Source organism: Homarus americanus, unplaced genomic scaffold (assembly GCF_018991925.1).
Source record: "Homarus americanus isolate GMGI-L3 unplaced genomic scaffold, GMGI_Hamer_2.0 scaffold850, whole genome shotgun sequence".
Lineage (NCBI taxonomy): Eukaryota > Metazoa > Arthropoda > Malacostraca > Decapoda > Nephropidae > Homarus > Homarus americanus.
In genome coordinates, this window is record NW_024730202.1 from 920,074 (window position 1) to 945,351 (window position 25,278).

A 25,278-nucleotide genomic window follows, 5' to 3' on the forward strand; every position below is an offset into this window, starting at 1 on the left:
TGAGGTACTGAAGGAGGGAAGTAGTGAGGTGTTTCTGGTGATGGTAGGGGGGGGGGGTGTTGCTTGAGCCACGCTTGTATTTGGGCATGAAAGAACGCTGAACTACTGCAGTATGACCATATCCACGTTGACAAAAAATACGGTCTATAATGTTTAAAATGGGGAATATCATCTGTAATCATCCGGTAGAAGGGATCGTGACCACTGAGAACATAAGGAGGGTTGAGGGAAGGTAGTCAGTGGGGCTCTGGTTAAGATGGACGACATGACAAGCCACGAGAGGGTGACACATCTGCCCTCCTGGAGACTAAGTTCTAGACGTTATTTAGTGTTACTGTTTGGTGACATTTAATGGTGACCTATATACACTATACAGAGTATATATACTAGGTAATATTCTCTTTCTCTTTCTCTCTCTCTCACACCAAACTAACCATCATCACGACTGAAATAAAACATTGTCATCCCGACACTTCCTCTCTCACCGTCTCCATGCTGTCACCTACTGTATACCTAACCTAACCTACATTATCTATATACGTGACAAACCAATTATAAAACACATGACGATTGTATTGACTCTCTATCTATTGATCTATATATCTACTTGCCACAGAGGTGATGAAACCAGTGGGCGTGGAGGTGTGTGAGGGCTGCGGGCGTACCATCCACGACAGGTTCATCATGCGGGTGATCGACACCTCCTGGCACGAAGACTGTCTTGTGTGTTGTGTGTGTCGTGTACAGCTGCAACACTCGTGCTTCGCCAGAGACAACAAGATCTACTGTAAACTTGACTATGACAGGTGAGGCAAGGAGAGAAGGGGGGAGAGAGAGGGAAGAAGTGGAGGGAGTGAGGGATGGTAGAAGGGAGAGGGGGGAGGGTAACGGAGAGTGAGAGGGAGGGTAACGGGGAGTGGGAGGGAGGAGAGGAAGGGAAGAAGAAGGGGAGGGAGGAAGAGAGAGAGAGAAGGAAGGAGAGAGGGTAGCTTCCCTTGTAGTATAATTACAATAAAATGCTTCTTTCATGTATGATATAACCTAAAAAGACGAATTCCATTTTTTTTCAACACACGTTGTTAATTTTCCTTTTAGGTTAAATGGGTTATACCGTATATGATTTAGCTATTCTACAAAATAGCCTACTTTTATATTATATAAGTAGGTTATTTCATGTACAAGAAGACTATTTTATATACAAGTAGACTCGTTTTATTCAATAGTGGCAAAACCCTTTACATTTGTAATAGGTTACCAGGGCAACATTCGACCAATTTTGGCGCGATTTTCGAAAGCAAATTATCATGTGGATTCTATCACATATTAACGACACCTGCGGAGTATTGGTGCAAATCTATCAACCCGTTCTGGAGTTATTTTGGAGCAACATGCATAGACGGACAGACAAGACGGAAAGCAATACCTTGTCCCGTTGCTGAGGGCTGGCTGAGAGAGAGAGAGAAAGAGAGAGAGAGAGAGAGAGAGAGAGAGAGAGAGGCAGTTGAGGGGGGAGATGGTGGAAACTCGGAAACTTTGACCAAATAAAAAGGTCATAGTTTGAGATACTAACAGCCGCGGGAAGTAGTAAGTAGTCGAGGTCGCTGACAACGGCGATAAAGTAGCATTTTAGGACTGTATTGTGTGGAAAGTAATAATTAGAGCGGGGAAGTAGCAGTTAGAATGGGAAAGTAACAGTTAGAGCGGGAAAGTAACAGTTAGAGCGGGAAAGTAGCAGTGGCAGTCTAGTTGTATTATTAACAACAGTAATAAGGTAACAGAAAGGAACGCTGCCAAAACAGAGAAAGTAACAGCTTGAAGCTATTACGAACAACGGTTAAAAAAGTAACAGAACGAAACGCCGATAGAGACATGAAAGTAGCAGAGGCAAGAAAGTAGTAGTACTCAGATGCAGCGTTCCTTTGCTCAGTGGGTGGGGAGAGGGCGTAACAGTAAGAAGCGGCAAGAAACAGGAACTTAACGGTAATGTCAACAGGGGGATGTATTGATTCTGTTAAGGTCGTGTGATAACTGAGATATTGAACTGATAAAAGCACAGGGGTGATATGTGAGGGGGAGGGGTGATGTGTGTGAGGAGGGTGATATGTGAGGAGGAGTGATGTGTGAGGGAGGGTGATATGTGAAGGGAGGGGTGTGTATGTGAGGGGTGACATGTGAGGGAAGGGGGTGGGGTGATATGTGAGGGAGGGTGATATGTGAGGGAGGGTGTGTGTGAGGGAGGGGTGATGTGTGAGGGAGGGGTGATATGTGAGGGGGAGGGGTGATATGTGAGGGGAGGGTGATATGTGAGGGGGAGGGTGATGTGTGGGGAGGGTGATATGTGAGGGAGGGGTGATATGTGAGGAGGGGTGATATGTGAGGGAAGGGGGTGGGGCGACCATGTGAGGGAGGGTGATATGTGAGGGAGGGGTGATGTGTGAGGGAGGGTGATGTGTGAGGGGAGGGTGATATGTGAGGGAGGGTGAGTATGTGAGGGAGGGTGATATGTGAGGGAGGGGTGATATGTGAGGGGAGGGGTGATATGCTGAGGGGGTGATATGTGAGGGTGGGAGTGATATGTGAGGAGGGGTGATATGTGAGGGAGGGGTGATGTGTGAGGGTGATGTGTGTAGGAGGGTGATATGTGAGGAGGGTGATGCTTGAGGAGGGGTGATATGTGAGGGAGGGGTGATATATGAGGGAGAATTGTGTATGTGAGGGAAGAGGGTGGGGTGATATGTGAGGGAGGGTGATGATGTGAGGGGAGGGGTGATATGTGAGGGGGAGGGTGATATGTGAGGGGAGAGGGTGATATGTGAGGGAGGGTGATATGTGAGGGGGTATTATGTGAGGGAGGGTGATATGTGAGGGGTAGGGGTGATATGTGAGGGAAGGGTGGGGTGATATATGTGGGGAGGGGTGATATGTGAAGAAGGGGAGGGTGATGTGTGAGGGGAGGGTGATGTGTGAGGGAATTGTTGATATGTGAGGGAGGGTGATATGTGAGGGGAGGGGTGATATATGTGAGGGGAGGGTGATGTATGTGAGGGAGGGTGATATGTGAGGGGAGGGGTGGGGTGATATGTGAGGGGCGATGTATGACACTACTACAATGTCTACTATGACACCTCCACCTTGAACTCTCCACCAGAGCTCCCCCTCCAAGGCACCTCCGCTCATACTTCCGTGAGTGACCATTGTAGGGGGTGGGGTGACCAGTGAAGGAGGGGGAGGAGGGGCTCACCAGTGAAGGAGGGGGAGGCGGGGCTGACCAGTGAAGGAGGGGGAGGGCTGGTCAGTGATGAAGGGGGAGGGGCTGGTCAGTGAAGGAGGGGGAGGAGTTGGTCAGTGAAGGAGGGGGTGGGGGGAGGGGCTGACCAAACAGTGTGTAGGGGGCAGCCTGTTATTGTGTGGTTATAGTGTGTGTATACAGGCGCAGCGTCTTCACCTACTGATGACTCTTGCACCATAATAAACACACTCCTACAGTACACCTCCTGCACACCATAAAACTCCACCGTTGATGCCATACGCCCCATAGTAATAGTAGTAGCACAAGCAGTAAGATTATTATTATTATTATTATTATTATTATTATTATTATTATTATTATTATTATTATTATTATTATTATTATTATTATTATTATTATTATTATTATTATTATTATTATTATTATTATTATTATTATTATTATTATTATTATTATTATTAAACACTCTCAAGATAAAGGTTTTAGTGTCAGCATTACGTCACAGTCAAAGTGTCCAGAGTTTATCAGTAAATGTCAACTATTATCTTGATACCTCCATACTCTTATCTCCTCTTGAATGGCCCATTTTACTTTTTCTTAAACCAGCAATTGACCGAGATCAAACAATATATATAAAATAAAAATAAATCGTCCTAAGGAAAACGGAAATACAATACTTGACGCGTTATTAACAGTTAACAGTCAATACGGTATCAGTTCAGAAAAAACAGTCATGCTGTTCACCTTAAACACTTAACAATCATACAATACTTGGTAAAATAATGTGATACTAGTTTTCTGGGTCACTCTGTGTATAGGAAAGGAATGATACATTTTAATTTAAACAATAATATAACCTGACTTGACATATTTACTTGGCGTTGGCCGGAAGTTGAGGATCAGGCCATCCTATAGCACTATGACAGGTGAGGCTGAGGCCGCCCTAGCACCATGACAGGTGAGGCTGATAGTGTGTGTGTGTGCGCGCGTGGGAGTTGAGTTTGCTGTGACGTAATCCACTGATAACTGGCTATAGTTGACACTCCAGGAGAGGCGAGGTGGGGCGGAGAGGGAGGGAAGGGGGAGAGGAGAGAAAGAAAGAGGAGGGAAGGGAAAGAGAAGATAAGGAAGTGGTGAGAAGAAAGGAGGAAGGAAGGAAGGGTGAGAAGGAAGTAAGAGGAAGGAAAGAAGATGGAAGAAGTGAAGGAAGGAAGAAGGGAGAGTTATATACACCTTAAAGTAATTGTCTACAACAGACTTATGAGGTCATATCAGAGGTTATAATTCAACTGTGTGTGTGTGTGTGTGTGTGTGTGTGTGTGTGTGTGTGTGTGTGTGTGTGTGTGTATGTGTGTGTGTGTGTGTGTGTGTGTGTGTGTCCCACACCCAACAGAGGAGGTCTCAGTCTTAATTGTTCTAGGCCAGCTTATTATTATTCGACATTAACACAGCCTGTGACTGATGGGTCAAGGGGAGATGAGGGAGAGAGGTGACGGAGGGAGGTGAGGGGGGAGGGAGGTGAGGGGGAGGTAAGAGAGGGGGATGAGTTGGGACGAGGTGGTGTAGGAGGGAAGGAATTGAGAGGGAGGAGGGTGGTAGAAAGAGGTGGTGCGGGGAGAGAAGGGGAGGGAGAATGTGGGGAGAGAGTGGCTGGAATGAGAAACAGGGCGGGAGAGAGAGAGATGAGGAAGGATCATGGAAGAGGAGGAAGAGTAAAGGGAATTGGGGAAATGAAGGAGACAAGGATAGGATGGAGCGTTTGGAAAGGAAGAAGAGGGGAAGGGGAGGGGTGTGGGAAAAGGAGGAGGGATAGAGGAAGAGCAAAGAGGTAAATGGAGAGGCATTTGTGTGAGATGGTTGAGGAGCGAGGAAAGGACAAGAGGAATGTTGGAAGGGGAGGGGAGGGAGAAGAGGGGGGAGGGGAAGAGGTGTGAAGATGGGAAGGAAATAGATGGGAGGAGAAGAGAGGGGATGAGAAGAGAGCGGAGAAGAGAATGAATGGGGAAAAGGGGAGGGAAGCATGTGAAGGAGAGGTGGCTATAAACTGTTGTTCGAGTTTTTCACCGATCTGTCTGGGTCACGTCTTGATATTTGTCATCACCTTCCTCCTTAGTCATGTCTCTGTCTCTGTTGTTGGCCTTCTGGGAAAGTTGTGTCTCGTCTGTGTTTCCCGAAGAGTCACGGTTGAGGGAAGCGTCCAGGGACCTCCTCACCTCACTTGTTCGTCAGGACCATGTGTTGGTTATACCCCTTCCTTAATCAGATCCAGTTTGAGGTTGTCCACTGAAACTTCTTTATTCTTAGGTGTTTTCTCGTGTCTCCTGAACCAGCGTGTGTGTGTGAGGAAAGTTATTACTGTAATGGTGATAAACGTCACCAAAGTTCACGAGTTCTTCCAAATTGTTCTTCCATGGTCCAAACCTCGACTCATTTTCATTGTACAATTATTCATATATTGTTGTGGGTGTACCCGGGTTGTCATGGTAACTGTGTTGTAAAACTTCTAGAGATCTTGGATAGTCTACAAAGTTCACTGATTTTCATTTAATTTTAACATCTTCATTCTTTGGATGGAGACCTTGACACCTCTTGCCATTCTCTCAGTCAGTCATGTATGTGTTGGCTCATGACAAACACAGATTTTAATGAACTGTTTGATGTAAACTAATATATCAGCATCACTAAGTATGACCCTCCCCCCCACCCCTCCCCAGTCTCTACCAGCTGACGTCCCTGTCTGTCTGTGTGTCTGTCTGACTAATCTTAATACTCTGATTATTTTATTTTCTGTTTTGTCAGGTTCATTTTACTTTGTTTCATATTCCTGTAGTCTGGTTACTGAACACCTCCCCACCCTAACTTTTATTTCGTGTAACAGAATAATTTTAAATAATATCACTGGTGTTTGTACACACATGGTAGCTTAGAACGTGATTAAGTGACCTCCACTACTTCACAACATTAAGATGACCCACGCAGCTAAAATTGGCTCAAGTTTACATAGTTGACACGTCCTATGATAGAAGGCGTCGTGGTGTATGCAAACATCATTATACAATCTGTTGCAGTAATGATGTTCCTTTGGTTATGTCTATTAACTATATATGGTACAGACTCCGATATAAGGGTTAGCACCAGTAGTAGTTGTTTTTGGTGTTGTTCTAGTAATAGTTGTAGTACTATAGCTATAAGAGGAGGTTGAAGGCCAAATAAAATAGTAGTATCTGTTGTTGTAGTAGTAGTAGTAATAGTAACTTTAGTAATAGTAATATTATCATCATGACATGTGGGCGTGTATTCTCCCACGGATGAGTCTTACAACACGACGCCCTGAATCACGCCCACATATTTTTCATAATAATAAATGTGAGGGGCGGCGAGCCAGCTGGCGAGGGGACGACGCTGACCCACGTGTTGCCTGGCGACAGCTGGGAGGGGAGAGTGAGGGGAGCCATGGCCGACGTGCGGGGAGGGAGGCAGGCAGGCTGGTGTGAGGGGTGCGATGGGAGGGGAGGGGAGGGGAGGCTGAGGATGTAGGGAGGGGAGAGTGAGGCTAAGGGTGGCCGAGGGATGAAGGCAGTACAGGGAGGGCGAGGGATATGGAGGGAGGGTTAGGAGGATATGGACGAGGGGAAGGGTGAGGGAGAGTGAGGGGAAGGGTGAGGAGGGTGAGGGGAAGGGTGAGGAGGATATGAGCGAGCGAGGGGAAGTGTGAGGGAGAACGAAGGGAAGAGTGAAGGAGAGTGAGGGTATGGGTGAGGGGAGAATGAAGAAGTAGGGAGGGATAGTGAGGGTAAGAGTGAGGGGGAGAAGGAAGGAAGGATAGTGAAGGTATGGGTGAGGGGAGAATGAAGAAGTAGGGAGGGATGGTGAGGGTAAGAGTGAGGGAAGGATGGTGGATGACGTCAACTTGGGCAAAACTCTGGTAATAATAAACAATAAGAAGATAATTAACGAGAGATAATAATAACAATATACATTAGAGAATACTTATATATATGACGCCTGATCTTGTAGTCTAGTTCCGAGAGGCAATTCGACCAAGGACATCCAAACAAACCATCAGATCCTTATTTCCAGCTGAGATGTTGAACAAGTTGACTGATGAACTTAACCAATGAAGCCTCTTGTGGTTATGCGTTCAATACTCCTACTCTCTTAGTGTACAATTCCTTTTTTCAATCATCGATGTTTTCTCTTTAGTTTAAGATTATTTTTTTTTTGGTTGTACTTGAATTCTACCGCCGCTAGTCTCTTGTTATGTTGCTCCCTCTCCCTCCTCCTTCTCCTTCTGCTCCCTCTCCTCCTCTCCCCTCCGGCGCGGTGCAGACAAAAGCAGCAGCCTCATATATACCCACTCGAAGGCCGTCGTCGCCCCCAGGAAATAGATGGCATCAATGCACGAGTCAAACACACTTGAGAACTCTCCAGAATCCATAAAGTTGGCGGGATAATGGACGAGCGTTTGTCTGTGATAATGGTCGACAAGGCTACCACGATCCTCTCTGAGACCACCACTACTACCACGATCCTCTCTGAGACCACCACTACTACCACGATCTTCTCTGAGACCACCACTACTACCACGATCCTCTCTGAGACCACCACTACCCTCTCTGAGACCACCACTACTACCACGACCCTCTCTAAGACCACCACTACTACCACTACCCTCTCTGAGACCACCACTACCACCACGACCCTCTCTGAGACCACCACTACCACCATCCACAACACACACGACCCCTCTACCATCACCATCCCTAGACCACTTCTGTATCATCACCCGCGACACACCACCACCATAAGCAAGGTTTGAGGTGTAAAGTAATCAAGGAATATGTGTCTCACAGTGTGACGGCATGACGTAACGTGAGGTAGACCTTGAGTCTCACAGTGTGACGGCATGACGTAACATGAGGTAGACCTTGAGTCTCACAGTGTGACGGCATGACGTAACATGAGGTAGACCTTGAGTCTCACAGTGTGACGTTATGACGTAACTTGAGGTAGACCTTGAGTCTCACAGTGTGACGGCATGACGTAACATGAGGTAGACCTTGAGTCTCACAGTGTGACGGCATGACGTAACTTGAGGTAGACCTTGAGTCTCACAGTGTGACGGCATGACGTAACATGAGGTAGACCTTGAGTCTCACAGTGTGACGTTATGACGTAACTTGAGGTAGACCTTGAGTCTCACAGTGTGACGGCATGACGTAACTTGAGGTAGACCTTGAGTGTTAAGCGACTTCAATCTGAGACTATAACTTCACCCTGGGACTGTAACCTAGTGTGTGTGTGTGTGTGTGTGTGTGTGTGTGTGTGTGTGTGTGTGTGTGTGTGTGTGTTTCATGAGAAAGTTTTAGCCAAGTGGACATTTAGTTTAGGACACCGAGGGAAGCAGCGTCAGATAATTGCACATTCCAGACACTTTACAGCTACTCAGCCAATGGGAAATTGATATTTACGCTCCCTTTTCGGTAGCGGACTCTCATTGGCTGGAGCCTCGAATACATTTTAGGATTTTTGGAGAATTACAAATGCGAAACCCTACACAGCATTTTAACCAATAGAAATGCACTATTTACACACCATTTTCAGTTGAAACATTTCTATTGGTTGCTGGTGTCGTCCATTAGCGAGCTTCCGGAGTGCGCCAAGTGGTTCCAGCTCGCTCACGTCGACAGGTCCCGGGAATATAACTTTTTCACTTTTTTTTAAATATCGGAAATTGTATCTTAGTTCAAAACTTTGTGACGCCGTTTGTGTCAAGATATGGCTGGCATAACTTCCCAGCAACACGTTAAACCAGTCAGAGTGCACAAAATTTTACATGCACCTATCAGTGAGCAGCACAATATGTTACTGACCAATCAGTGAGCAGTACAATTTGACACTGACCAATCAGTGAGTCAATTTTTTTTACATGAACCAATCAGTGAGCAACACAATATTACACTGACCAATCAGTGAGCAACAAAATTCTACATGACCCAATCAGTGAGCAGTACAATATTACACGGACCAATCAGCAAGAAACACAATATTACACTGACCAATCAGCAAGTGAGCAACCATATATTTCACGGCCAATCAATGAACAAAACAATATTTCACGGACCAATAGGCAGCCATATGTTATCATACTGAGGAAATATCAACAGAGCATGACGCAGTTAGGTAACACACAATATAGCGCAGAACAATACGGAACAACGTGGAACACTACGGAACAGCACAGAACAACACGGAACAACACGGAATAATGCAAAACATTACGGAATAACACGAAACAATGCGGAACAATACGGAACACGAAACACTGCGAAACACTATGGAACAATGCAGAACACTACGGAACACGAAGCAATGCGAAACATTACGGAATAACACGAAACAATGCGGAACAATACGGAACACTACGGTGCTGCTACAGTGTGAGTAATATCAACAGAACGGACCAATAATAGCAACATGAGAAGTACCTTTAGAGTGTATTGGTTTTAACTTCTTTTAAGTGTTTATCATCTCTCTCACTCTCTCTCTCTCTCTCTCTCTCTCTCTCTCTCTCTCTCTGCAGTACATTTAACATATATTATACAGAAAGGTCAAGCTTGTGGTGAACTAAGAGACCATCGGTGATACATAACTTTTATTACAATACGAAGATAAAAAGAAAAGACTCCGGTAAACTATATTAAGATCATAACAAATGGACTACAAGTGTCAACACCAATAGAATATAAACCTTACGTCACATTCACATAAATACCAAAATGGCATCGTGGTATTATTGGGGTATTTAATCATCAGGTGCAATAAGGTGAGGGACCTATAATTATAATATACAATTTTAGGCCTCTTGTGTATCTTGGAGTCACACACACACACCCACACACACACACACACACACACACACACACACACACACACACACATGTATTCCCGGGTGGTGTTAGAAAGATATATCGTCGCCTAGACACACTCATATATCACAAGCTACGACAGAAAAATTTTAGACTGAAAAGGAAAATATAGTTTTACCATTTTTACTGCCTAAGTTTAACCCATTCATTTATTATTATTTCTTTTCAGTTTATAGTAACTAGAGGAGTGCGTGTGTGTTTCTTTCCTTCACTCACTCACCCAAACGAGCCTCACTTAACCAACTCAATAATCTCTATTACATAATAATCAAAGTTCCATCCTTATGTCTGAGGGTTGGAGACCACGGTCCTCCACCCTAAACGATTCCTGACTTTTTACCAAACCTCACATAATATTTTGCATCCCTATTACTAAGAAACTACTAAGTATTTTTAACCTTCTAAGGATATTTTTTCCTTATCTATAGACGAAAACCTGCCCCTAGTGCGCCATTAACCCGCTTCCTGCCCTCCAGTAAACAGAGGTGCAACATATAACCTGCTGTGTTTCCCTGCCCAGGTTGTTCTCGGTGAAGTGTGCCGGATGTGGTGATCGCCTGCTGCCACACGAGCTGGTCATGCGTGCCCAGTCGCTAGTGTTCCACCTCCACTGTTTCGCGTGTGTGGTGTGCTGTCAGGTGTTGCAGAAGGGGGACCAGTACGTGTTGCGAGGTCACCAGCTCTTCTGCAGGGCCGACTACGAGAAGGAGATGTTCCTCCTCCAGCAACACGGGCCGCAGAGTGAGTGGCTGAGTTAGTATTACCTGGTAGTTTTGTTCACTATCACACACACACACACACACACACACACAGGTCCTAACACCAAGGCCCGCCATCTTGCGACAATCCCCCCTATAAAGATGGTGGGACAACTTACGTCTTAGAATAAAATTAATGACATGATAACTGATTCATCTCAGTTGCTGCTTTACTATGTTGATAGATCTTCACTGTTCTCGTCAGTAACTTACTGCATTGCGTCTTGTTGACAAAGATGGATTGTGTAGGTTGTTCAGAGTGCAAAGTTGACCAACACAACAAACTATTGTGTCTCAAACGCACATAAAAACACAACTAACTTCCAACACGGGAACAATTGTTTGTCCTTATTGTTACAAACTCATGAACATTACTGTAGTGCAGCTGTGGTAAAACTGACTACCTTTCTTAGACGTTCTTCACTATCTTAACAGCACCAAACTTTACCTGACTCTACAACAGTTGGTAACATAGCAGTCATAAATATTTGCCAGTAATCATCGCACAATAAAACTCTTGAGATCTGACACATACTCGTAAACACCAACACATCTTTCATAAGTTACGAGCTCAGTAAGTGGACTCATCATCAACAAGCAAATGTTTTACTTTGGATTGCATTAAGTAACATTACAGGAGACACCTTAATCAACTCATAACATTGGTACGGGTGTGTGTAACCAGTTTTCCTGTCAGTGTATCATCAGCCACTCTTGTCTCTGGCCCCTACAGGTCCATTAGGCGACGACTTCATAGTGGATGATGGATCGAGGCCTCGGGACGGTAGACGGGGCCCCAAGAGACCTAGAACTATCTTGACGTCGGCGCAGAGGAAACAGTTCATGGCCTCCTTCAGCGTGTCGCCCAAGCCTTGTAGGAAGGTAAGGAGTCTGGTCTTGTACTGAGGCTCCATCTGTTTATATCTTATGCTGGTTTAAGTGTTAACACTTTTCTTGTCTCTCTATTAACACTTTTCCTGGGACTGTTAACTGTTAATACTACTACTACTACTACTACGACTACTACTACGACTACTACTACTACTACGACTACTACTACGACTACTACTACTAAAACCAATACACCAACATTGCTAATTCCATTACTAAAGACCTCTTGTCACTATCATCTGCTTTTCTAAACGACGAAGATGACAGTCATTAACTACCAGGCCACAGTCTCCAGCCACCACCAGTACGCCCACTACACGTGTTTACCCTGTACGCCAGTCCACACAGAGAAACGATTCAGCCCACCGATCTTGAACGATATTTATAGGGTGTTGAATTTAGCATTGGATTCCGTGTGGGGCCGTGTGAGGCCGTCACGCTGCGAGAATAACTTCACTAAAACACAAGTTATGACTACAGAGCGGAAGATGAGCCTGACACACTCAAGTACAGAAGCTGTCAGTCAAATAGAATGACTTTGTTGATTTCATGTCAAAACAAGTTAGGTAAGAATAAATGGTTCAAGACTTAAGGGGAAGATATTGTTGTTTGTTGAGAGATGGTCAAGATGACGAGACACTTTATCACATTCTTCGCCATCCTGACGGTGGGGAGCAGTAACATGGTTCCTCAAAGTGTGTACCGTCTCTTGTGGTACAGGTTGGGGGAGGGGATAAAACGGTACAATGCACAGCAACAGTGAGGCAGTTATACTGTACATGGACAATGGTGATCTCTTGGTGGTGGTGGTGGCGTGAGGGGCAGTACTACGGGCAGGTCATGGGTTATCAGCTGTTTTGACTGGCACTCACCGCTCCCTGGTAAGCACTGGTGCCTCTAGCTTTGAGGAGGCACTGTCTTGGGGCACCAACCCTGGCTAATCTTTGACCTTTCTTTATTAAGCCTTCAAAACGTCTCTGCGGAAGACGGAAAGGATATGTTCTGTACTTCTTTGAATGAGAGTTTGATGAGAGCGGATGTTGCATAATAGTTTTGTGAATCATTTGGTGAGATCATTTGCGCACTGATGGCCTGCCCGCCACCTCCAGTATCTGTCAAAAGTCAGGCCCAGAAACTGAAGCTCCTTCTAACTTTATTAATACTTTACTTTATTTTTTTCAGTTTCTTACGCTATTTGTATTTTTATGTAGTTTTTCTTCTCAAAATTTCCCGATAACATAAACAAAGTCTTTGTTCTCTCTCTCTCTCTCTCTCTCTCTCTCTCTCTCTCTCTCTCTCTCTCTCTCTCTCTCTTGCTAGCCAGATATTTTTGTTCTCCTCTCACATGACCTTTTAACATTCACTCTCCCTCAGCCTCGGGATAACCTCTAACCTTTACCTTATTGACTTGATCGAACTTTGATTTCTTAGAAGCCACTATTCGTGGCGGCACCTCCTTGACAGGCGGCTCCTTCACTTAACCTGGAGACAGACCGCTTCAGGTAACCCCCCTCCTTCCTCAGGTATCCCTCATCCCCCACCTTGCCTCGCCCCTCCTCCCCCACATGACACAGTGTCCTACTGAGTGCCGACAGCCAGTGGGGTGGGGAGAGCAGGAACCCGAAGGAGTCGGGGTTGGGGGTGGGTGGAAGTCCCAAGAGAGTGCTCAAGGAGGGAGGAACAGCATTTGTGCATTATGGCTCCTGTACTTGTGGGGGGGGGGGGGATGTGTGCTTGTGTGTGTGTGTGTGTGTTTATGCATGGTCATATGCACGTGAGCATAGTTGGTGTGTGTATGTATGTATGTACGTATGTATGTATGCGAGTTGTGTACATGAATATAAATTAAATTTGTTGGCTAGTTAGTTATGAAATCAGTTAGTTAAGCAGTCAGTCAGTCATTCAGTCAGATAGTTAATTGGTTAGTTAGTTAGTCAGTCAGTTGGTTAGTTAGTTAGATAGTTAGTTAATTAGCGAATGAGTGAATAAAGTGAGTCAGACTGTTAGTTCACCTCGGTACTTGGGGGTCACTTGTTGTCAGATCGCTCTTATACCCAGTGATTGGCAGAAACAGGTGTGCTTGAAAGACGTGTGAGGTGGTCTGTGTGTGAGTGTAGCGGCTGTCGGCGGGAGGACCGAGGTGGTTGGTTTAAAGAATCGTGGGGGAGCGTATACGTGAGTGTTTGTGTTTGTTTATGGGTGTTTGTGTGGGCGGCAGTAAAGAAGATAAGCGTGTGTGTGTTTCTTTGAGAACGATGAGTGCGAACCCAATGAATAGTGTGTATATTAGGTTGTCTTTTGTTGGTCTTGTAAGGGGAGACACAACGGGTTCATGCAGTTCTCAGCTACTTTTACTTTCCGCCATTTCATCCTTAGTTCTAAATCTTTATGGGCGCCATTAAGTGTGATCTTGTGGTGGTATTATCGCAGTGGGGAATTCCTTTTTTATTATTCAGCTCTTGTTAGATGAGCAGTACGGTACAGAGAAATAAGAGAATGGGATATTGTGAATAAGTTTAGGGCTGGCGAGTCTCTCTGTCAGCACAAGACCCATCACTCCGAGCTTCCGTGTAGCCCGTCGAAATGGCCCTTGTCTGTCCGTCTGTCCAAACACAACAACAACCATTTCATCTCGGATGTAACTCCTGTCCAAACTGACCTGCCCACGTGACGGCACACCGCTCGCACTGTTGACAGATTTATGGCCGCTGATTGGCTGACAGAGCGAGTGACGTGCAGTACTGCCAATCAGTTATCTTACTAAATACACTAAAAAACAATTCTAAAAGACGACTCCATAGACCATGAAACAGTAGAACAAAAGTATGATAATTTAGAACTTACATTTCATCTAAATTAACAATAAATACACGAGTTTGATGCCTAAAGGTGGTAAAGTTGTTATTAATATCCATGATAAACCTTCACCCTAGCAACAGTGATGGCGCGTTGACAGCTGATGGCCGATGGATATTGGTTCATGCTAGGTCGATCCTGCTGGTCAATTTCGAGCTGACTGACGAAATGTTGATGAAATGAAGAGAAATGTATCAAGGTAATTTGGAACTGGCAATAATTTCATATAAACACAAAATGTAATTTTCCACATTATCAGAAATACTCGTTCAGGCGTTAACAATATATTTTTTAGTTACGTTGAAAATAAAAGATAAATAAGTGGTCAGCTGTCAGCTATTCTTAGCTCGGCCGCTGCTTTATCTTAGCACTTGCAGGGGGGTTGGTCCAGGTTCCGGGTGAGAACACTCCACTCACTAGGACAACGATGGCCTGTTTATTCTGGCCATCACCACCCTGCCACCACCTACCCTGCCACCACCTACCTTGCCACCACCTACCCTGCCACCGCCTACCCTGCCACCACCTACCCTGCCACCCACCACCCGTTCCACCATACACGGATAATAACATAGATAATTAAAAAGTTCATATATATAATAGTTTGTGTATAATAATGTCTCTTAAAGTCATTAGGAGTTTGGGGGACCTGAAGCCTTATTATATAACAATTAGTATAACAGACTGTACAGATAATATATACACACAGATGCACGCGCACACACACACAGATGCACGCGCACACACACACACAGATGCACGCGTACACACACACAGATGCACGCACACACACACACAGATGCACGCGCACACACACACGCACACATACACATACAACTTGCACCACTTCCTCCACCATCCTGCCACCTACTCCAGCGCCATCACTCGATGACTTGTTCCACCAACACACCACTGCTAAGTTCTCCACCACTAACTCAATCACCCTTATCTTCTTCACCAATTCGCCTCCAACTATGACCCTCCACCACTTGCTCTCCACCAATACTGGGCCTCTTGTGTGGATATTCGTAAACTTGGTTCAGATACTGAAGCACTTTGTGTGTTGATGCAGCATTTGGTGTGGTGGTGCAGCACTTGGTGTGGTGGTGCAGCACTTGGTGTGGTGATGCAGCACTTGGTGTGGTGGTGCAGCACTTGGTGAGGGAGGCGGGGAGAGCTAAGTGGCTGGGCGGTGTTATCGTCTTCGGGCTGCCTCACGTACGTGTTTGTTGACTCAGTCTCCAGGTACTTAGTGGCCGGGGTATTTATGGTGTGTGTGTGTTTGTGTGTGTGTGTGTATCCCCCGGGTTTGACGGCTCGTATAGGACAGTGTGGATACATTACACAACATACTGTACAATGCAGTTCGGTATACAGTACATAGCGACAATCTGGCCAGCACTGCACTCAACAGTCTTTGCTTCCCAACTGTAAATTTGAACGCCTATTTCCAGCTGAGTTCACAGGGAATGTCCTGGGGCTGCGAACCAGTGAACCTTAGGACAGGAAGCGAGTGTAATATCCACTCGGCCGTCGCACCCCTTCATATTAGAAAGTTTTGCAATGATTTTTTTTTAATGTCAGTCCATCGTAGTGTGATCTTTAAGACGAAAGTTTGTTTTGCACCATCCAAGTGTATTTACTGCTACGCACACACACACACACACACACACACACACACACACACACACACAAAATCATAGTCAACTATCGTGCAGCAGACGGCCACACAACACCACCAGCCTCTGATACCATCTAGAAATATGAGAATGAGTCTTTACTGTCTGGCTCAACAACGACCTGACTATCACCGCCCTCCTGGAGTCGAAATTGACTCTCCTGCAAATAAATACTTTATCGTAACCTTAGTTAAAAGAGAACAAAAATAGTGACTCCGTAAGAATAATAACACTAGATTCCTAAGCCCCCTGCCCCCTCCGATGGTCTCAAAATCTCAAAGTATAAAATCACGTTAAAATATATATATATATATATATATATATATATATATATATATATATATATATATATATATATATATATATATATATATATATATATATATATATATATATATATATACTGTATAGTGACTTTATAATTGATAATATATTCAGGTCATAAAAGAATGTCTATAAAACAAAAAAATATAATGATTTTAGTTCATGACCTTGTGAACTTGGCCTTTGACTCTTAGGCACTGTACAAGATATTTCGCTATCCACTCGTCTTCCGATACGAACGGACAGACGAACGATCGTACAGATGGGCACACTCACGAACGGGCCGGGGTGAGTCAATATATCTGTCTAGTCTATGACGTGAGGAAGGGAGGCATAAAAAACCGCGAAAATATTGAGATGTGTCAAAGTATTAATGTCGGTCTGCCGAGGCGGCGAACACCTGTGGTCTTCATCAGTGAACATTTCCAGAATAAGTTCACCAAGTAGTTTAAGGGACATGACTTTTGTATAGTACTATTTTTACACCTACTATTACTGATACTGCTGCTATTAATATTACTACTATTACAATTACGTCTATTACTACTACTACTACTACTTCTACTAGTACGAAAGCTATTCCTACTGTTTCCATATGAGTCAAATACAAAAAAACAAAATTAATTACCTCAATAGTGTTTAGAATGTTGACCCACTTACCTACCAACACGTGTGCACACAAACCTACCCCAATACACAAACACCCCCACACCACAATACACCTGCACCCCCACACACCCCAACACACCTACCCTCCCTCCCCCCTCCTCTCACACACACTCACATAAGAGAGCCACTTCAACAATAGGGCGGGACGGTCAGCCAAGACGGACAGGGGATTAAGCATATCACAACAAATAAATAAATAAATATTTGCTTGTGTGTGTGTGTGTGTGGCGTGAGTGAACGGAAGAAGAGGAGGAAGAAGATGAGAGAGAGGGACCTGATGAGTAATAACTTAGAAATGATAAGTGGACGAGAGGAAGAGAACGATAACTTGATAAGGCTGATGAGGCTGATCATACTGAGGGAGGTGAGTGAGAGGAGAAGAGTGAGAGTGAAGGGAGGTGAGTGAAGGGGAAAGAATGAGGGGAAGGAGATGCACGCTGACGGGGAGAGGGAAGGGTTGAAGGGTTAAGGAGTTAGGGGCAGGGAGGAGAGAGGGTCAGTGAGGAGGGGGGCTAGGGAAGGGAGGTGCTTGTACCCTCCAACTCTTCTGCACATGACGTCTTCATCTTGAATAGTGTGAGGTGGTGGGCGAGGCACTTCTGTCTGTCTATCTGTCAATCTATGTCTTTTTCTTCGTCTCCTTTTCCTTCTTCTTCGTCTTTGTCTCCTTCTCCTTCTCCTCCGTCTTCGTCTTTCTCTCTTATCTACGTATAAGTTACTATAGCCCTCAGACACCAGACAATATATGCACCGCTATTCATCATACACCCGTTGCTGAATTTGACCTCTGACCTTCAGCTGTGACCTTGATCTTTGGCACAGAGACTTGAACTTAATATTCTTCATATCGTCAAGTGACGATACATATTCTAGATAAGTCTCACAAAAAATAAGCGTTAAAGATCAACACTTTAAACTTCCTGACATGATTTTGACCTTTGTCCTTCAGCTGTGACCTTGACCTTTGACAGAGCCGTGAACTTGATGTTGTCAGACTTGGATTGTTTTGACACATATTCGAGATAAGTTTCACCAAAATAGCGGTATTCCTACTCGGGTTATAATGCGGACGAGGCAAAGTTTCACATCTAAACTAACCATACATAACCATAATGTTTACCTAACCTAATGTTCAACTAATTCTATGTTAACCTGACCTAACCTAATGTTTACATAACCTAATGCTCAACTAATGCTAACTTAACCTAACCTACCTTAAAGCTAAACTAATGATGAATTAATACTAACCCAAGGAAATAAATAATGTATCTAACAAACACAAAAAAAATGAAAAAAATTCGGGCTACACAATTTTTTTCAACTGTGTTATATAATGACAGTGACGTATCATTTTCTGTTGCCTCTTATTTAATATTCCTGATTTATGTTTTTGAGTTGAGAGAGAGAGAGAGAGAGAGAGAGAGAGAGAGAGAGAGAGAGAGAGAGAGAGAGAAAAGCGAGGCGGAAAAGTTGGAGGAGGAAGAGGGGGAGGAAGAACCCACTGAAATCTGAGTATTACATATGGCCAAACAGGTGGAGGATGACCCAAGAGTTGAAGAGCCATGGCAGAGGTGCTGTTTATGGTGTGTGGCGTCCTGCTGGTAATTGACTGTGAACCACGAACACGACGGAAGACCTTGCTAGACCCATCCCTTCCCCTCCCTCCCTATCTAACACTGCTGTCATTGTTCAAGTGTGTGTGTGTGTGTGTGTGTGTGTGTGTGTGTGTGTGTGTAGGGTGAGTATGTCGTGTGTGTTGTGACCTGTGTTTTCAAAGGTGTGTTAATAATAATAATAATAATAATAATAATAATAATAATAATAATAATAATAATATCACTATACTTTTGCTCACGGTAAAAAATATTCAAAGTTTGTGGAGGAAAATTCTAACGAAGCCTTTATAATGGTGAACAGAAGTGGTGGCACTTGTGGTCTTAAACACGTAAACTGTAAGAAGAAAAATATTGGTGTTAGTGTTATGAAAACAAAAAACTGTTGAAGGTCATTGACAATAAAACAAAATTTTTTATTTTTTTTTAATTATAATGTTTAATATCTGTTTGCTTTTTTTCAAACTCAATTTAAATCGTTTAGGAAGGTGACGTCATGTTCAACACACACACACACACACACGACACCTAACAGTATCCAGTGCTAGTACAGTGTTAGTACAGGAGGAAACTTTAGTACCCGGAGAAAACCTGTTATGTTAGATCATGTCACACTGGATAACACCCTTCTCACCTCTGACCCAGACCGGGGACTCAACCCAGGACACATTAGTGAGAGATACGTGTCTTAAAGTTCTGTCTGAGTGTGAGTCATGGCGGGCATGGTGGAGACTACATTTATGTACAGAAGATGATGGATTACGTAGTGAATGAGAGTGTATTAAGAGGTGTGTGTGTGTGTGTTAGGAGGGTGGGGGTATTAAGTCTTCCGCTCCCCCTCCCTCTCTCCTTCCCTCACCTCCCGAGTGCTAGCATGACCCCGTGGCTGGAGGATCAACCATCTATCTAAGCTCCTCCCTCCCTCCCCCCTCCCCCCCCCTCCTTCTCTCCCTCCCTCCCCAGCACCACGTAGGCGAGCTCCAGAATATTTGGATAACATTTAGCCCGATAAAGCGACCAACTGGGGTATAAGAAGCGTCACACAGCGGAACCGGAACTTGATAAGCGCTTGAGATGATACTTAAGAGGCGTGGAGGGGGGAGGGAGGGAGGACAAGGAAGACGAGGGAAGTAGGTGGGAGGGAAGGCAGGGGAGGAGGTGGAGCGAGGGCAGGGGAGGAGGTGGAGCGAGGGCAGAGCAGGGGAGGAGGTGGAGCGAGGTCAGGGGAGGGAGGTGGAAGGGCAGGGAGGAGGTGGAGGGAGGGGAGGAGGTGGAGGAGGCGGGAGGGAGCAGGGGAGGAGGTAGAGCGAGGGCAGGGGAGGAGGTGGGAGCAGGAGGTGGAGGAGGTGGCAGAGGCAGGGGAGGAGGTGGAGGAGGGCGGGCAGGTGGAGGGAGGGTAGAGGAGGAGGAGGGGAGGGCAGGGGAGGAGGGGGAGGAGGGGCAGGGGAGGGGAGGAGAGGGCAGGGAGGAGGGGGAGGGAGGGGCAGGGGAGGAGGGAGGAGGGGCAGAGCAGGGGGAGGAGGTGGGAGGGAGGGGAGAGGGGAGGAGGTGGAGGGAGGGGCAGAGCAGGGGGGAGGAGGTGGAGGGAGGGGCAGAGGGGGGAGGAGGGAGGGGAGGGCAGAGCAGGGGAGGAGGTGGGAGGGAGGGGCAGGGGAGGAGGTGGGAGCGAGGGGCAGAGCAGGGAGGAGGTGGAGGAGGTGGGGGAGGAGGAGAGGGGCAGGGGAGGAGGTGGGAGGGGAGGGCAGGGGGAGGTGGAGGAGGGGAGGGGGGAGAGGGAGGCAGGAGGGGAGGAGGTGGGAGGGAGGGCAGGAGGGGGAGGAGGGCAGAGCAGGGAGGAGGGGGAGGGAGGGCAGGGGATGAAGTGGAGGGAGGGGCAGGGGAAGAGGGGAGCGAGGGCAGAGCAGGGGAGGAGGTGGAGGGAGGGCAGGGGGTGAAGGGAGGGAGGGCAGGGGAAGGAGGTGGAGGAGGGCAGAGCAGGAGGAGGTGGAGGGAGGATGAAGGGAGGAAGGGGAAGAGGGGAGGAGGGCAGAGCAGGGAGGAGGTGGAGGGAGGGAGGGGATGAGGAGTGGAGGAGGGCAGAGCAGGGGAGGAGGTGGAGGGAGGCAGGGGATGAAGTGGAGGGGAAGGGGGAGGAGGGGCAGGGGAGGAGGTGGAGCGAGGGGCAGAGCAGGGGAGGAGGTGGAGGGAGGGTAGAGCAGGGGAGGAGGGGAGGAGGGGAGAGGGCAGGGGGTGGAGGGAGGGCAGGGGATGAAGTGGAGGGACGGGAAGAGGGAGCGAGGGCAGAGCAGGGGAGGAGGTGGAGGGAGGGCAGGGGATGAAGTGGAGGGAGGGCAGGGGAAGAGGTGGAGGAGGGCAGAACAGGGGAGGAGGTGAAGGGAGGGCAGGGGATGAAGTGGAGGGAGGGCAGGGGGAGGAGGTGGAGCGAGGGCAGAGCAGGGGAGGAGGTGGAGGGAGGGCAGGGGATGAAGTGGAGGAAGGGCAGGGCAGGGAAGGAGGTGGAGCGAGGGCAGAGCAGGGGAGGAGGTGGAGGGAGGGCAGGGGGATGAAGTGGAGGAAGGGCAGGGGATGAAGTGGAGGAAGGGCAGGGCAGGGAAGGAGGTGGAAGGAGGGAGGGCAGGGGGAGGAGGTGGAGGGAGGGTAGGGCAGAAGAGTAGGTGGAGGAGGGAGGGAGGGCAGGGGAGAGGATAAGGAAGTAGATGGAGTGAAGGAGGGAAGGACAACAGGGCAGGGAAGTTGATAAATGAACAGAGGACAAGGAAGTAGAATAAAGGAAGAAAGTAGATGGGAGGGAGAGAGGGAGGGAGGATGCAGAACGATTAAACTGGAATGAATGAGAAAAAAAAACGTATCAGTCTAATGATTTAATCACTAATGGAAGACACATAAATTACTCACTTGCTCATCATGACTCACGTATTCCTCCAGTCACTCACCATGGACGTCAGATATAGTTATATACAGTTAAGATACAATTAAATTATCCTCTATGCTTTTAAGTTATTCCTATTCAATTACATAGGAATATTCAACAGTTAATAGAAAGGTTAATGTTTGGTTATATGTTGGAAAATGTTGACAATCAGTTGACCGAGACTAAGATTACGTCATGACCACACTGATAGCTGCAGTTATTGATTATATTGACAGCTAAAAGTTACAGTAATATCGATTATAGAGACAGTTAATTATACGAGAAATGGTTAATATAAAATACAGTCACTGAAGCACTACTTGGTGGATTGAAGCACTGTATTTCACACGATTAACTTACAGGAATTACTGTACCTGGACTATAGTTTCTGTATACAGGTTTAAATTCAAGTCCCGAGAAAGATGAGGTTTTAGGAAGACCGTATTTGTTTGGTTGTGACGAAGGTGGTCACAGAGAAGGAGGAAGAAAAGGAGATGGTGGAGACGGAGGGAGAGGAGAAGAAGGAAGAAGAGGAGATGGTGGTCACGGAAGAGGAGGAGGAGGAACCAGTTAATGCACCTCACTGTCGTCTTGAGTGACCCTCATCTTATAACACTCAGACGCCCTCCTTCACTTCCTCTCCTCCTCCTCCCTCCTGTCTCATTTGCATATTTCAAGCTCTCGGGGAGGTGATTTACGCTCTCTCTCTCTCTCTCTCTCTCTCTCTCTCTGAATCAAGCTCTGGGTATTATTATTATTATTATTATTATTATTATTATTATTATTATTATTATTATTATTATTATTATTGTAGTTGTTGTTATTACTATTATTATTGTTATTATTATTATTATTATTGTTGTTGTTGTTGTTGTGACTGCTATTATTATTATTTTAGGGAACCGAATTAAGTAGTTCACACAGGTAACCTTCCCCCTTCATTAACCCACTAAGTTAACCCCCTCTTTGTCCGCCCATCAGTTAATGCCTCCCCTTACTGTTCACCCCTGAGTTAACACCCCCTCGCCTTCTCCCCACAGGTACGGGAGCAGCTAACCAAGGAGACTCAAATAACACCCCAATTTAACACTCCCCATAGTTAATACCCAATAGTTAACACCCCCTCACCTTCCCTCCACAGGTGCGGGAACAGCTAGCCAAGGAGACAGGTCTAAGCGTGAGAGTGGTACAAGTGTGGTTTCAGAATCAGAGAGCCAAGATGAAGAAACTGCAGCGGAGAGCCAAACAAACAGAACACAACAATAACGACAAGGACGAGAAGGAGGACAAGGGAGAAGGAGGGAAGAAGGAAGGAAGTGGAGAAGGTAAGAAAGACGAAGGGGGGGAAGAGGATGTGGAGAGGATAAGGAGGAGGAGGGAAGTGAAGAAGGCAAGGAAGTTAGGGGGAAGAAGAGGGAAGTGGAGAGGATAAGGAGGAGGAAGGAGGTGAAGAAGGCAAGGAAGTTAGGGGGAAGAAGAGGGAAGTGGAGAGGATAAGGAGGAGGAGGGAAGTGAAGAAGGCAAGGAAGTTAGGGGGAAGAAGAGGGAAGTGGAGAAGGTAAGTTAGGCATACAGTACATACCATACATACATATACTGTACATGTACACGCACATACTATATACATATATACACATGCACATATTGCATACACACACATCAATATGCAACCATGGTTACACTTTATACGAATATATACATATATATATATATATATATATATATATATATATATATATATATATATATATATATATATATATATATATATATATATATATATATATAAGTTTTTGCGGCATATAAACTACAAGTAACGATAGAAATAAACATTGACAAAAGCTTTCATTAAAATTGTAAAACGTAGATTTGAAAAATATATAATGGCTGTTTCTTTTTCCAGAGTCGTAAAAGATAATTTGTTTTGTATGTTTGTGTTCGTTCAGCCTGTTGTGTTCTGTGTTCTATAACAGCTGTGTTCTCTCCGCTTTCTATAACATCTGTGTTCTATAACATGTGTTCTATAACAGCTGGGTTTCAATACATCACAATATTTTTTCTATTAGGTTTAATGAATAACCCCGCGCCCTACAACTCACACTTATCATAATCCGAGTAATAAAGACTGTCACAACCTCGTGGTCCTTCACAAAAGTAACAACACACCTTCTGCCCCTCCTACAGTAGTGAGCAATGACACATCAACTTAAGTTCTTCACTACAGTAACAACCCACCTTCTGTCTCTCCTCCAGGTCAGTATGGAGGCCTCACCCCCATTGACTCGTTAGACTCACCGTACGCGACGACGCCCAAGAGCTCAGCTGTGCCGTACTCCCCTGAGGGCGAGAGCTTCCCAGCCCATAGCGGCGACTCCTTCTGCGGCTCCGACATCAGTTTCGAGGAAGGCCGCATGGACCAGTTTGACGACCAAGCCGAGATGTGAGTTACACCTAACTCACTTTCCTTATTTTTTTATTCACAATACCTCTAACCATCTACTAATTGTCCCATACAAACTTACCCTTACCTGGAGTAGCAAAATGACTTCAATTACTATGAGAGACTTAAGCCTTGAGTAATGTAATCCCAAATATTGTCTTGTGATGAAGTAATGTATAAAACAAGACCGTAAATTTGTATTTATATGATACCGTTGGTGTCTCCTGAAGGTGAGATACAATGCCACGTTTTCTGTGTCTCTGTGCAGGTCGTCGAGTGGCGGTGCGGCGCCCCCGCCCAGCCAGGCGCCCCCTGATGTGCCGGCCATGGTGGGCGTGGCCGGGACTATGTACCCGCAGATCAACCCCATCGACAAGCTCTACCTCATGCAGAACTCTTACTTCGACCACTGACGCCAGCCCCTCCCTCGCCCTCCCGACGGCCTCAAGCTAGGGGATGTTATCGCAAGTTTCAAGGAGAGCGAGACGCGAGGGGTCAAGCCCGAGGTGCCGGAGTGTGCCGCCCCCGGAGTGGCCGGTCTGCCTGGGGTGGGCGGCTTGCCTGGTGTAGGTGGCCTGCCAGGGGTGGGCGGTCTAGCTGGGGTGGGAGGCCTTCCTGGGGTGGGGAACCTCCCAGGAGTGGGCAGTCTTCCCACCTGGGAGTTTCCGTTCTGAGGTGCAGGTATCGAGGAGCAGGGTATTGAGAGGGAACACTTACATGATCTGCTGGTCACCCACCCCCTCAGACGCTAGTGTCCCCACAGATCACCACCAGAAGCGCTGTGGTCGTGATGTCCTGATCAACACACTTATCACCGCTCTTAATCATCATTATCCATGAAACAAATTTTTCGTAGCCAAACCATAAAGTTACCATCAAGACCAAAACTTGAGAGTTGTAAGCCAGTGTTCTAGCTTCAAGGCGGCTAAACGTCTTCAGTTAGGATTACATTAATATC

The 25,278-nt window shown here is 46.0% G+C and overlaps 1 protein-coding gene across 1 annotated transcript; it reads left to right on the forward strand.

Moving 5' to 3' along the window:
- The first annotated feature begins 616 nt into the window (after positions 1-616).
- Positions 617-25,006, forward strand: LOC121866918 (LIM homeobox transcription factor 1-alpha-like). Its single transcript, XM_042366658.1, has 6 exons — positions 617-806; positions 10,700-10,920; positions 11,671-11,819; positions 23,022-23,205; positions 24,134-24,320; positions 24,589-25,006. The coding sequence occupies exons 1-6, from the start codon at positions 622-624 to the stop codon at positions 24,731-24,733; spliced, it is 1,071 nt and encodes a 356-aa protein (XP_042222592.1). The 5' UTR covers positions 617-621; the 3' UTR covers positions 24,734-25,006.
- Positions 25,007-25,278: the final 272 nt, after the last annotated feature.